The sequence below is a fragment of the Carica papaya genome, chromosome 3 (assembly GCF_054855325.1).
Source record: "Carica papaya isolate Zhongbai chromosome 3, ASM5485532v1, whole genome shotgun sequence".
Classification (NCBI taxonomy): domain Eukaryota; kingdom Viridiplantae; phylum Streptophyta; class Magnoliopsida; order Brassicales; family Caricaceae; genus Carica; species Carica papaya.
The window spans coordinates 6,626,906-6,641,179 of NC_142311.1; the positions used below are offsets into that span (position 1 = coordinate 6,626,906).

Consider the following 14,274-nt stretch of genomic DNA (forward strand, 5'->3'; position numbering starts at 1 on the left):
TATATTTAGTTCTCAAAATAATATTATATGAATTGAACAATAAATTAATTTAAATTTAAAATATTATTTAATTCACTTTACAGGGTTATTATTTTAGTATTTTTTTAATTTTATATTAATTAATTTAATGCATGAGGGTTATGATTTGAGCAGCATTAATTTTCAAATCCCAATCCCATGTGTCTTTCTCTATTTAAACCCTTCCATTTTTCTTCCCCTCCAAACACCACCTCCCTCACTTTCTCTCCGTCGACTGCATATAATACGTACTTACCGAACAGGAAACTAAATGACTAACCCTTGCTCCATGTTCGACGAGCCAGACGTGTTTTCCCGGCGTTCCATTTGGGTGAATGGACCTGTGATAGTTGGTGCAGGTCCTTCTGGTCTAGCCGTTGCTGCTGGACTTAAAACTCAAGGAGTTCCCTTCATTATCCTTGAAAGAGCCAACTGCATTGCCTCACTTTGGCAACACCGAACCTACAATCGCCTCAGACTTCACCTTCCCAAACAGTTCTGTCAACTTCCCTACTTTCCTTTTCCAGATCACTTCCCTCAATACCCTACCACGGCTCAGTTCATTCAGTATCTTGAGTCTTACGCTAACCATTTTCATATCACCCCTCAGTTCAATGAGACGGTTCAGTCCGCTAAGTACGATGAGACTTTTGGGTTATGGCTGGTTAAGACTATAAGCGGTTCAGGTGGTGAAGTTGAGTATATTTGTCGATGGCTCGTGGTGGCCACCGGAGAAAATGCTGAGAAAGTGGTGCCGGAGTTTGAAGGTCTGGGAGATTTTGGAGGAGATGTTTCACATGCTTGTCAGTATAAATCTGGAGAAAGTTATTGTGGGAAAAAGGTGCTTGTTGTTGGGTGTGGGAATTCGGGCATGGAAGTGTCTCTTGATCTTTGTAACCATAATGCAAGTCCATCAATGGTGGTTCGAAATTCTGTAAGTACTCAACATTAATAAATGTTTACTTACATGTCTGTTACGCGCAATTCAATCTGATGTATACTAACATGTACGTGTATATGTATGTGTGTACGATCAGGTTCATGTGTTGCCAAGAGAAATTCTTGGGAGATCAACATTTGAATTGGCAGTGATGCTGATGAAGTGGATACCGATTCGGGTTGTGGACAAGATTCTGCTAATTCTTGCGAGGGTTATACTCGGAAATGTCGAGAAATATGGAGTTAAGAGACCTCCAATGGGTCCATTAGAGCTGAAGAACACAGTGGGGAAGACGCCAGTGTTGGATATTGGTGCACTGCAGAAAATCAAATCGGGCGAAATCAAGATTGCTCCTGGAATCAAAAAGTTTTACAGAGACAAAGTTGAGTTTATCAATGGAGAAAGTCTTGAGATTGATTCTGTCGTTCTGGCAACTGGGTATCGCAGCAATGTTCCTTCATGGCTCAAGGTGAGAATTATTATCTATTATTCTGATTTTTCTATATCTATATTCATGTGACAGTTATGGAAGTTGGTCTTATTTTATAATTTTTTTCAATAAAATCATTAGAAAAAAAGAATAGGATAGTGATTGAAACAGTGGAGGGATTGTTGGTTTTGTTTGATGGTTTAAATTTTGTCTTGTTCAGAGATGAAAATAGAATTATATATTTGAGAAGCTTCTTCTATTATCTATCTACTTGTATTTTTCTGCACTTCTAATTTGTATCTTTGTGGTGGGGGAAACAGAATAGGAAACAATGGACTTAGTGGTTTTGTATTAAACACATACACACACTCTCTCTCTCTCTCTCTCTCTCTCTCTCTCTCTCTCATGTTCTGTGTTCTTACACATTCATATTGTTTGGAGAATGGTCAAACCTTGGCATTTTCTTCATATTTATTTCACTGGGTTTTCTGCAAATTACTTTTCTTTTTTTCTTTTTTCAATTGTTTGTGGTTTTGATTTATTTCTTTATTTTTTAAATAATGTATTCATCATGTTCTGTTTTCTTATTCCTTATATGCCCTGACTTGACTTCATTTTTTTTTTAACCATATTTATTTTGGAGTTTTGATATTTCACTCATTGTTTATTTGTTTCTTTGAGTGTGTGTGTGTCTGTGTGTATATATATATATGGAGGAGGGATAACTAAGGGTTTGTTTGGGTGTTTCAGGAAAATGAATTCTTTACAGAAGATGGAATACCCAAAAACCCATTCCCAAACGGGTGGAAAGGCAAGGCAGGGCTGTATGCAGTTGGGTTCACAAGAAGAGGTCTCTCTGGTGCATCTTTAGATGCCATTAGTGTAGTTCATGATATTGCTAAGAGCTGGAAAGAAGAAACCAAACAGAAAAAGAAATCAATCGCAGCAAGGCATAGGCGATGCATTTCGCATTTCTAATATCATTGATCTCCCCTGCTAGTAAAAAAAAAAAATTACATTTTCATTCCCTTGGAGATTCAGAAAGATCAGTTAGTTTGTGTAGTAAAAAAATATCTTAGAGAAGAAAAGAAAAATGAAATACACCCAGAAAAAAAAGGTAGCCCTCTCCTAAAGGCAGACTCCATGAAAGTCATAAGTATCTGTTTTCCTTTTCCTAGATTTATAGAAAGGAAGATGAGGCTTGTCAATGTTTTGTTTTCCAGTTTTTTCTGCTAATGATATAATTTATTATTATTTGAAAATACAAAGTTTTTTTTTTTTTTTTTTTTTTTTTAAATAAATTTATATATTTTATTAATTAAGTGATTATATATATCAATAATAACACAATCTTTTAAAAAACTGAAATTACAAATAGAAAAAATCTTTTCTTAACATATTATTGACTTGTCATTCTGGTCCAAGTAAGTCATTAATGCAACTGATGGGTTCTCTCTCCAGAATCTAGGTCAAGCAAGGTCCCATTAAAGTGGCTGGGTCCCAGATTCATTACAACACAACCTCATCCTGACTCTGACCCTCACTCACTTCTTCTAATAAGGATAAAAAGAGAGGCAACTCTTGTTTTCTTGTTGCTTCCCACATGGATAGAGCCCACATTAACAAAAGAAATTTTAGTAAAGAAAATATTTTGTTATATCCAAATTCAGACCCATAAAGAAAATAAAGAAAAGACTAAAGTAGCATAATCAAAATTTGACTTTCAACAACTCAAAATACTAAATTTAGGTCATGCAAGTTTTCACATCAACACCCAGAGATGGCAATTTTCACCTTGTAAGACAAAAAAGGGTTTTAACATGAAGTTAATGCTGTGAAATCTGCAAATGTATAGATCTTCCATGAAACACCCACATTAATAGATACAACCAAGTGCAGCCAATCAGACAAAATTCTCTTGCTCTTTCTTTCTCTTATGATTGAGCTAGAAAATAGTTTATTGGCAATAGACATTACCTTTTCACAAAAAGAAAAAAGGAAAAATTAGAAAATGAGAATTGTACAAGACAAACCCATATGAGTACCCATGCTGTTGATCCAAACCAAGGAAAATAAAAATAAAAATAAAGCATTACCTCAAGTGGCCCATTCAAAAATTACTTCACCACCACACATCAATAAGCTGCTTTAATTTTTTTTTTAAAAAAAGAAAATAATGCAGCCATCTCATTCTAATGCATTCTATATGCAGCTATTTTTCTTGAACATGTTTCAGAGGGAAAAAAAGAAGAGAGGGCACAGATTTGACAGTCTGAAAATTGCACTGTTTCCTGCCCACAACATTAAAACTACAACTGTATATTTGTCCAATTCAATTAGAATTGCTAAGGTTCTCATAAACACCGCAACCTCTTACTTAGACATCACAGTTACCGAGAATGAAAAACACATGGGGTGGCCACTACCTATACCCTTCTTAGTTTTGCACCAAAAGCCCATTCCTTGTTGCTGAATTACTGTGACATGTCCTGTTCACTACAGCTGATCATGCTTATAAACTAATGCATATCCTAATATAAAGAAAATGCCTACAGAGGCTTGTATGTGGGAGTTCTATGTACTTGTATCCATCCATACTTCATGTACTTGTATGAGAAATATTCATCTTAAAGTTAAGAGTCTGATTCACCAAATCTAATGCTCAGAAATCACATGTTCTTCCTATTTTTGTCTTTTAACTCCTAAAAATCTTACTAACCTAACACTTAGTTTCCTCAGTCATAAGCTAGTTAGGTGCAGTTGGAACTGAAAATGAAGATTTGTTGCAATTGCTGACACTATTTCTCTCTGATCGGAGAGAGCTCTCTAGTAAATGGTCTATCGTACTACTAAAACTTCAGTCTAGCAAAGAGGGTTCATTTTCAATTCCATTGCCCACAAGACATTTGCATATCCAAGAATGATTAAGCATTGTTTGGTATATTTGCATGTCATTTAACATAAACCCTAGTGAACCAACAGCTTATGAAAATTCTGCAAGAAAATAAATTGATTATTTACAGTATATGTTAGGAATAAGTTGGTAACTATAAAGATCTTGTACACGGGTTGCATCCCCCTTGGCATTATTTTATTCTTTACTTTTTTCTTGCAAAATAAGGAATACGTTGGTAGCTCAGTAAATTGTCGAAGATTTCTGCATGATGATTAACATAAACTACTAGAGCAGACAAAAAACTGGATTCCATTGAAGGAATGTGGATCATGGAGTAACAAGAGGTAATCACCTTAGTTATGTTAAAACAAAAAAAGAAAAGGCATAAAAAAAATCGACAAGAATGGGCAAGGTTTATGGTTTTCAGAAACAATGAGACTAGGATGGAAATGCAAATTGCTCCATTAACTGAGGCAGCAATCTGGTAAACTTTTCAACAATTGCTCAACAACTATACAACCAAGAAAATAAAAGAAGTTAAAAGCAAAAAATTGTTCAAAATCATATAAAACAAAGGCAAGCAGAAAGAGAAGCAGATAGCAAAAGAGCAGGTAAAGAAACTACATGGATCTAATGGCACCAAAACCTTTACAATCATGAATTGCAAAATAATTAATTCATTTCCTGAAAACAACTCAGAAGTCCCGAATCAACAATATAAGGTAAAAATCCAAATCAATAATATAAGATAGTACACATCATTATTTAAAAGTTTAATTAATGACCATAAATCACGGCATGAACACACTTTTCTATCTATGGCCAGAAGTTATGATCCCGATTACTGCATGAAAAGGTCAGATTTTAGTGATAAAGCTGAAAATATGAAACCTTAACTATGGGAGCTGGTAATAGCGAACAATTACTAGTATGAGAAGTGAGAAAACAATAATTTTTATTATAAACAATCTCTCCAAAATTGTCTAAAGTAGTATGTCACAATAATGCAAAAATACAAATGCACACACAAAAAGTACGATCTTAAATTTGCATACATGTAGGCTCATCGGTCCAGTATAATTGCCATTTGATATTCATTTTCCAGAAAGCATTTGATCAATTTGGCCATTTTTGTTGTACATATCAACAATTTTCTTTGCATATGAAGGCATGTGGATGTCAGCTCTGCAAAGATGGAGGTTTCAATATCAGAAGCAATCCCCTTCGTTCCCAGTGAAGAATTATTCATTATGTCATACCTTTGTTTTCCCCAATTGCGGTTTATATGCAAATAGTTCCTGATGGTGTGATAATCTAATGAATAACGGGCAAATTCCAGACCTTTTGGGCCAATCTGATCCAAGAAACAAAGTAGAATTTATCTGTATATATAGTTTTCTTCAACGGAATGCTCCTAAAGGATCAACTTACCAAGTTCAGTAGAAAAGCTATCAAATTTCCAACAAACTTTGGTGCTGGCTTAGAGGGACCCCTCCCTAGGAATAAAAGAAGAGAGAAAAAATGAGGTCCATGGAAAATATAAAATCATTAGGAGGCAAAAAATTCATGAATCAGTTGAAAATTATAACTGACTACAATTTTAGAATATAAAATTAGTTGGGAACTTCTGAATATTGTTATTCAACCAGACAGATAACCATATCCTTTCACACAAATGTCTATGGCTATTAACATGTCTTAAAAGATGTTGTGAAGTCATTTAGACAGAATAGTTTCCTAGAGAGAAGCACCTTTGCAATTAATCCTGGAGAAAATACATCATGAATTTGGAACTTAAAGCACTTCGTACTGGTCCTATGCAATTAACATGCATCACATGCCAGTCTCTGGCTGAAGGAGAAGATATTTTTGGTAACTACAAAGAATGTCACATACCCAACTTAGCATTATCATCTGCCTTAACAGTTTCCATAACAAATGGTCGCCGATCACCCTAAAAAGATAAAGGCCTCAGTGTTCCAGTTTCACGAAAATTTAAAGCAATCCAAACAGGATAAAGGCCTCAGTGTTTACACTACTGATTGTTGGAGTAATCTCCAATAGATTTTCTACGAGACTGAGCATTTCTCTTCCACGTTCATTTCTGCAATTTAAAATTTTCAAAAATAAAATTTAGCTCCTTGTTACTATTGACAACCCAAGCATCACCATGATTAAACTAGGTGGCGCTGATGCCAGGTTAAAACAAGCACTGAGACATAAAAGAAAAATAAGCTCCAGCAGCACAGCAGTGTTGTTACCTGACTGTCACATACTGTGGATGTTGTGTCATGCTGCATCCATGATATTTTGGCACACCCATGTACCCAACCACCAGATCCTAGATTGCCAAACATGTGAAAGAGTATTAAACCAAGTTGAAATACTGCACCCAAATAATCAGGGAGAGACCAAGGGCTTAGCCTGTTGGTCATATCCTGTACCCCAGGGCTCCCCATTTAAAGAGTCAAGCTCAACTGAAAAGACTTGTATCTTGCCATTACTTAAATAAAAATAACATAATCAAGAACTTGAAGACATCTTTTGTTTAATTTCAATTGGATAGCCGAGTTGATATGTTATCATAATGTTTAGGGTCCCACTTAGAATCTTGTTATGGGATTTTGATTAATGGTATGAGCTTGTTAATTGAGAATCAAAGATCTCCTAGAGTCTGTGTTGAGTTTGGTTAATCCAGTTTCAAGGCATAGAAATGGGAAGACAACTGAAATATAATACGATTAGTTTGAACCAAATGCAAGTAATCAAGAAACCTACTTATACTTCTTTGTATAAAGTTTATTCAGATTGCTATTCTAGTTCCACACAAGAATACTACTCCTATGCAATAGTAGCTTCTTTAGTTGGAAGTAAAACTCCTACATTAGAAGAAACTATCTTCACACGTATCCAGATATCTAATTGTATCATTAAATAAAAAGTATATTACAATTTAATACTATGTAGTTCTGGTCAGATTAAGTACATGTAGTTCATTTTTTACTATTTTTACTGTTAGCAAGGCAACATAACAATGTTAGTTTGAATATCTGGATGGTTCAAATTTAAACTTTTAAAATTAACAAAACTAAAATATAAAAAGATTTAAAAATTAAGCTAAAATAAAACTAATAATAAAATCTAAAATTAAAAAAAAAAAAATCAGATTGAAAAAGTTTGGGCAAAATTTATGTGTATTAAAACTAACATCATTAGTTTGAATATGCAGTCGATTTGAATTATAAAAACCTTGACATGCGAACAGTTCTTATCAGACTTTTACAATTGAAAAAGAATTAAAAAGATTTAAAAATGATAATAATAACAAAACTTTAAATACAAAAATATTTTTTAAAGAATATCACATGGGAGAAGTTCTAGAAAAGTTTGTCCATATTAAAACTAATATAACTTTTAGAAATTTTTTGTTAATTTTTAAAATCTAATCTGAGCCGTACAAGTGTTAACTTTTTAACTTCATATTATCAATGTGTTCAAACTCAAAGTAATATCTTAACTGACTATGGTCAAACCAAGAGTATTGAAACTGTTAAAAATAAACAATATATATTGAATCTAAAATACCCTAAACCACATAGTATCAAATTGTATTTTGCCCTTAGATAGAACTACATAACTAAATAAAACAAGAGCAACAGAGAACTACATAATTAAATAAATAAAAATAACAATTCTGTTCCAGCAACCACGTGTCATTCAGTTGTTGGCTTGTAACACAACCATAAGTTTTATTTTATTTTGAAGAATTCATATTATATTCTATACATTTTATTGTTACCTGATAACAAAGATATTATTAAGTAAAAGATTAGGACAGATGTCTTAAAATCAAGAAGAAGATGAACTTGCTTATTAGATGAAAACTTACCGCCAATCCATTTGTATAGTCAAAACAGCTGTTCAGAAAAATATTAAAGTCAGAAAAAGATTATCAACAGAAGGGCAACATGATAAATAATCATGAGTAGTTGCACTTATTTTACCTCTCATGTAGTTGTTTCCCCTGTTCCTTTTCTATAAACTATGAGAAAAGCTCAACTTGTACATCTAAGACCAGAAGGGAGTATTCTAATATGGTTTGCATAAACTAACATAAAAAAGCCTCACATTACCACTGCTATCCTTTCTCTAAAGATGGCAATTGGTATCTTATTGGTTAGCACGTCTAATGCTTCCTGAAAGCCTTTAAGAGGTAAAATTAATTCAATTGCATCCCAAAGTTTCACAAGTTTTTGTCTGTCCATTAACCTTCTCTGCAACTGCCAAAAAAGAAAAAGCCATTCTGGTTCCATTCCCTAACAAAATCACTCTTCTCCTACAACTTTGAATGACTCGTACAGTTCAACCCCATAATAAATAAAATAAGCCTGCTAATGCTCCCTCAGTTCAAATGAAAAGAAATTATTCCAGTTCTATCTAAACTTTATTTACACTTGAAGCTTTCTTGCACCAATGACAATTGTAGCTAGCTCCCTCTAAACCCCCCTTTTCAACCATTCTTACAATTTTAACATCTTTCACAAGAGGATACTAATTGTCATCTATGAAGATATTGACAAGATAAAATTGTTCACTGAGACTAAAATGTTATGAGCTGGTCAAATATCTATCAGATGTTTACACTAACACCTGCAATATCTTCGAGATGAACCTCACAGAGGGGAAAAATATATGATGATTATTATTTGCACAACTTTATCACTATAAATCTACTATCCTCCAGGTTCCATTAGTTAGAAAACTTATTGAAATCTATTAATTGTTTGAAAAAAGAAAAATGAACTATACAGAAATAAAGATGGGGACAATACCTATAGCAGGAAGGAGCAATAACATCGACTAACTCATTCGCTGGTAGACAGAAATAAGGAACCTGTTTTAGTTAAGATTTGGAAATGGATGAAGCTGTATGATCCCAAGACATAGACCAGACTGTAAGCACAGCAACTGCTTTACCTCTTCAATATGACCATCCAAGTGCTTCAAGTGGACCTTTATAATTAAGGAAACAAGAACCTTATAAGATAATGTTCAAAGAGATTCCATTCTTCTTCGTAGAAAGATATATACTTTAGAAAATATATAAAGTAATACTCATTTAAGAGATGAGTTCTTCTAACACAGTAATTTTGACAATATGTTCAACTCCATAACCACAATGCCCAACAGACGGAAAAGGTTATCACCACAAACCTTGTAGTCTTGCATAAACTCATAATGAAGAACACTTTCTGGCTCGCTACTTGCAGCCTTAAGAAACTTATCCAGTCCTTCCCGTGTTCCATTATCCACTATCAACGAAGTGTGTTAGTAAAGAAGCACGCATAATCCATAGAAAGATCGGAAATAGAAAAGGCACCCAAACTGAGTCAAATTGGAATCACTGGGCTAGTTACACAGGTTTCACTTACAAGGCCTTCTGGCAAAAAAATGATAAAATATGGTGAAAACTTAAAATCCAAAAGAACCGTATTGCCACTCAAATCTTAAGATACAAAGCGAAGCTAAATGCATTAGGTTTTAACTAGTTCTTGTTTGCAATCTTCTTCAAATTTGCAGACAATCTCTTACTCTGGTAAATAGTAGTATAATGCTTCATCCAAAAGAATAGCGGTAACATGAAAAAACAATTTCACATAACATTGTATATTGATGCAATTAGGTAAAGTAATGATAATACAATCAGAAATATACCATTTGCCCACTTTCGTATGCACATGGGCACAAATGCACGTGCATGTGTGTGCCAATAGGACATGATATTAAATATTTCCATCACCAAGATTTGTGAAGGTTTAATGGATGAGAATACCATCCTCTGTGGTTTTTCATCCAATTGACTAAAAGGAGAAAAGTTGATAAATAAATAAACAAATAGAGTTAAGGATCTTTGGTTCCAAACTCTTTGTTTTTTGTCACATACGACATGTTTATCTCAGTTGAACAGTTAGAGGACTGATTTGCCATCTTGACTAATCTGTAAATTATGCCTCGTGTCATAGCTTTTGTTTTTGAGGGCACGCCCTCGGCGCCCTTCATGGAAACTCCTCTTTTCTTTTTGATAAAATAAACAAATTTCATATAAAGCATTAAATTACCACAATTGGTGCCTAATACATAAAGCTTCTCCAGATTCAGATACTGCTCCACAGATCTTAATGCTGCAGTTTAAGAAATCACTCTGCATTACAATAGTACAAGTCACAACAAAGAAAATAACCGTGAATGAACTGCAGAAGCATGATATACATCTTACCTTGCACTTGGCAACCCACACCACAGAAAAGAAGACGTTTCACACCAGCTGCCTATTACATTGAGATATGACTATCATTGAAGCTTTCAAGCAAGGTAAAATTGTCATAACCTTCATCTATAACTAAAAGTTTGTGATTAAATTTTTTTTTTTTTTTTAAATAAAAAAAGTAAGAAAATTATTATTCACAAGGTGCCAAAGAGGGCACGACTTGTATTTAAAATATTTACAACAATTTTTATTAAATTTTTTTTAATTGAATTTTTATTCATGATACTAAATTTACAATATTTGCATATATACAGGAAAAGATTATAAAGAGTTTTAGCAGGAATCTAAACACAAATCAATCTCATAAAAGGAAAAAATCTAGTTATGGAAGTCCAATAAAATTATGCTTCGTAAGGAGATTTCCCTAAATATCCAATTTGTAGGAATTGGACTTTCTACAAGAAGTTGGATTCCTACGCTTCCCCTCAAACTGGGTTAAAGATGAAAGTCGACTATGATTTTGCTTTATAGAGATATTTTTCTAAAAATACCAATCTGTATAGAAATTGGACTTGTTTAAAAAGTCGAATTCCCAAAAGAAAAATTCAGTTTTAGACCTTATACAATGCAAATTCAGGTTAAACTAGGTGGTGCCAAATAAAGTTTTTAGTGTTGCACCAATGAAAAACTAAGCATATATAGTTTACTTGAAGCAGCAAAATACCTCTACTAGTGCAAGGGTATTTAGATTAGGAGACAATGTTGGCTTGACCCCTTTAGCAGCTAAAACTTCATCAGGTGTCCTGTTAGCATTGAGTAAAAATAGTGTTCTACAGGGTGACAGCAAAATAATCATATGCGAATGAAGAAAGGTAGAAACAGACCTTGCTAATACAGGTCTTGGTTTGAATCTATCTTCTGGATCACTGTTAAAATTAATAAGATCATGAAGGTTCAGTTGATAATGCCACTTGAAGTCACACTATCTCAAATTCACCATCCTCTAACCTAAAATGTATCCTCCTACCTCTGAACACAGACTACAGCCTCAACCATGCCAGCTTTCAGCATCTCAATTGCAATGGTTGTAACTATTCCAGTCCACTGAGCTCCTACAATAAAAGAGGTTTGACAATAGAGAATTTATACTGAATAAGAGTTGTCCTCAAATTTTCCAAAAGTAGATAAAAATCATAGAAGGACTCCAGAGTTCTTTTCCATTTTCTTCCTAGTTTTTGGGAAGGAAAGTAAAGCAGCCCGTCTATCTGTTCGAAGATGAACAACAAGTCGATGTGAAACCACTACAAGGTTCTCAGCTTCTAAGAAGTACTTGGGAAACTACTAAACTGTTAAGTTTCTACAAAGGCTTATTAACTTGCAATTACAGGAAGACAATATAACAAGCTTCTAAGTTAATTTTCTAGGCAAGAAAAATTTCCTGTGCAGATCTTTCAAAATACTTCCCAAGTCACAAAACCCATTCATTCAATTGGATAGCCAGAAGAAAATGCAGCTCAAGAAGGTTTTGCTGACGTATATCAAGATCAAGATGCAATATCAATAGCAAATTATCGACGTAGCTGTTTCAACTGAAGAGTAGAGTGATATATTACATAACTACTAATACTATTTCATCTAAAAAGCTGAGTTTCAAAGAATAGTTTCAGTCATTAAAAAAAGAGTTCACAAGAACGTAATAAAAACATAATCAGTAAATTTCAGAACCACAAATCCCACCTTCAACGGGGTTAATTTTACGTGCATATAACAGCCCTTCATGGACACCTAAATAAATCTCATCCAAGGAATCTGCTTTCCTCCCTCGACCATGGACTACAGGTTCCAAGTTCTGAATAAGAAATTCATAAACTTCTTTAAGCACAGGGAATATAAATGCATCAGAAAGACAAACAACCTGCAATGTAGCTTGAATTGGGAAGAAGCCCATGTTGCCTTTTTTACTTAAGACATGAAGCAATAAGGAAGCATTTAAAGGCCGAAACAACAATCCACCATACAGCACACAATTTCGACTCTCTCCTCACCAAGCCTATACATAGGCATATCATAGTTTGAGATAGTAGATTTTTGGGTGGCAGAAAAAAAAAACCACAATTCGATTGCTTCTTGTACCCTCAAGCCTATAAATACCCCATGAATGCCTGGCAATGCGTGAGTATGAACAGTGTTTATCCATTTGGACAAGTTTCTGGCATGAGATTTTGGTTTAGTTGGGATTTTGGATACATTGAGAGTTCTCTCCCTAGGTAATTATTTTTTCCATTGAAGTAAAAATGTCCACTTCTTAGCCCGTGATCATAGGCTATTAAAGTGAAACCCGTAGGTTTTGGTGTCTACTTTTTACTCCTCTATTTCCTTTATACTACTAAATTTTCTTCCTCTCAGTAACATATAGGCATGTTAGCCCCCTTCCAATTCTGAGACAACCTGTAACTTGCAAAAGGTAAATATCAAGATAGTCATAAATAGAGAAACATGCAAAATAATTTGGTTTTCATTGAAGATCATACTTCTCATCAAAATAATAGTGTTACAATTCAGTCTATTAAGACCATGAGCCAGTCTGCCATTAAAGAATAATGATTATTAGTAAATGGCATTTTAGTACTTGTGGAAAAATAACATTAGTAGCAAATCCAGAAGTTCAAAACAAAAATCAACAACAAATGATTTATAAGTCAAGAAAGACAAGAGAAAACCAGTAACTTACTTCAACCTTGGACATGCCATCTCCCAAGAAAGCACAAGCGTTCTTCACATGAGCAATGTAGTATGTGTCACACAACCCACACCGGCTGCCCCCAAGTCCCCACCCCCCAAACCATTGAGCAAAAACATCAAAACTCAACTTAGAAAACCCCCAAAAAATTAGAATAACAGAACAAGAAAGTAACAATAATAATTAAGCATAAGCAATAAAAATGAAAAAAAAAAAAGGGTCTTTAAGGAAGACAGAAACCTGCCTGCAATGGTCTTTGGCTGGATAAGTGCCTCCAGGTGGAATGGGCCTTGAACGCTTTCTCCAGTCGTCTCGCAGCTTCACTGTCTTTGGGCTTGAGTTTACATCTGCTCCATTGTCAACAATATTTCAAGATTATAAACTTCCATGCGCATTTATATAACCCTGAAAACATGAGCAAGAGATGAAAGAGGTTATTGGGCACCTTTAGAAGGAGGTGAAGAAGTCGAATAAACAATAGGGAATTGAGGAGGAATGGAAGAGAGGTTGCAGACGAAGGAAGACATGGCAGGAGAGAGAGAAAGAAGCTGAGTGGCTCCTATGAAATATCCATCACATATTATTTATTCCTTTGTTGATCCACAGGATAACAGCAAGCTTTTATTACTGGTTTAGTTATTATTTTGGGAAGCTCTGCTGGTGGTTTGTATTCCAATTTTCATTTCTTATTTTATCTTTTGTTAATTGCATTGTATTTTATAGTTTTAAAGTGAGAAAATTGGGTTTTTGATTTGGACTGTTTGAAATAATTGAAGTAAGGTGTAAGAATTAATTTGGATTTGAATAAAAATATATACTGTAAAGTCAAATTTTTTATATTTTAATAAAAAGATAAATACCCAAATGTGTAAAAAAGATATACGTCGCTATTGACGAGATATGCTTTCTTTGTTCCTAAAAATTACTTCTTGGAACTTGATAAATGTAATCTTTATTATATTATCCAACAAAGAATATTTAA

The 14,274-nt window shown here is 34.0% G+C and overlaps 2 protein-coding genes across 3 annotated transcripts; one reads left to right on the plus strand and one right to left on the minus strand.

Moving 5' to 3' along the window:
- Positions 1 to 206: 206 nt before the first annotated feature.
- YUC7 (YUCCA 7) lies at positions 207 to 2,656 on the plus strand. Its single transcript, XM_022041230.2, has 3 exons — positions 207 to 952; positions 1,056 to 1,427; positions 2,139 to 2,656. Exons 1-3 carry the CDS (start codon positions 290 to 292, stop codon positions 2,364 to 2,366), a joined length of 1,263 nt encoding a protein of 420 aa, XP_021896922.2. The 5' UTR covers positions 207 to 289; the 3' UTR covers positions 2,367 to 2,656.
- Positions 2,657 to 5,222: 2,566 nt separating this feature from the next.
- On the minus strand, positions 5,223 to 13,899 carry HCAR (coenzyme F420 hydrogenase family / dehydrogenase, beta subunit family). 2 transcript variants are annotated; one of them, XM_022041205.2, is made up of 19 exons: positions 13,738 to 13,899; positions 13,537 to 13,639; positions 13,284 to 13,368; positions 12,290 to 12,401; positions 11,580 to 11,664; positions 11,437 to 11,478; positions 11,277 to 11,355; positions 10,562 to 10,613; positions 10,404 to 10,466; positions 9,499 to 9,596; positions 9,262 to 9,297; positions 9,117 to 9,178; positions 8,174 to 8,201; positions 6,546 to 6,625; positions 6,319 to 6,388; positions 6,181 to 6,238; positions 5,716 to 5,780; positions 5,544 to 5,638; positions 5,223 to 5,469 (listed from the first exon to the last, which is right to left on the minus strand). In XM_022041205.2, exons 1-19 carry the CDS (start codon positions 13,817 to 13,819, stop codon positions 5,379 to 5,381), a joined length of 1,386 nt encoding a protein of 461 aa, XP_021896897.2. In that variant the 5' UTR covers positions 13,820 to 13,899; the 3' UTR covers positions 5,223 to 5,378. The 2 variants fall into 2 exon arrangements, with proteins under 2 accessions (XP_021896897.2, XP_021896898.2); XM_022041206.2 differs by lacking the exon at positions 13,738 to 13,899 and having other exon boundaries at positions 13,533 to 13,639.
- Positions 13,900 to 14,274: the final 375 nt, after the last annotated feature.

Bases quoted from the DNA above. Each gene is read 5' to 3' on its own strand.
- HCAR (XM_022041205.2), bottom strand. From the start codon at position 13,819: ATGTCTTCCTTCGTCTGCAACCTCTCTTCCATTCCTCCTCAATTCCCT. The intron at 5,781-6,180 runs GTATGTGACATT...TTTTATTCCTAG, and splicing joins AGATGATAATGCTAAGTTGG to GGAGGGGTCCCTCTAAGCCA. The intron at 5,470-5,543 runs GTATGACATAAT...CCATCTTTGCAG, and splicing joins CGCAATTGGGGAAAACAAAG to AGCTGACATCCACATGCCTT.
- YUC7 (XM_022041230.2), top strand. From the start codon at position 290: ATGACTAACCCTTGCTCCATGTTCGACGAGCCAGACGTGTTTTCCCGG. The intron at 953-1,055 runs GTAAGTACTCAA...GTGTACGATCAG, and splicing joins CAATGGTGGTTCGAAATTCT to GTTCATGTGTTGCCAAGAGA. The intron at 1,428-2,138 runs GTGAGAATTATT...TGGGTGTTTCAG, and splicing joins ATGTTCCTTCATGGCTCAAG to GAAAATGAATTCTTTACAGA.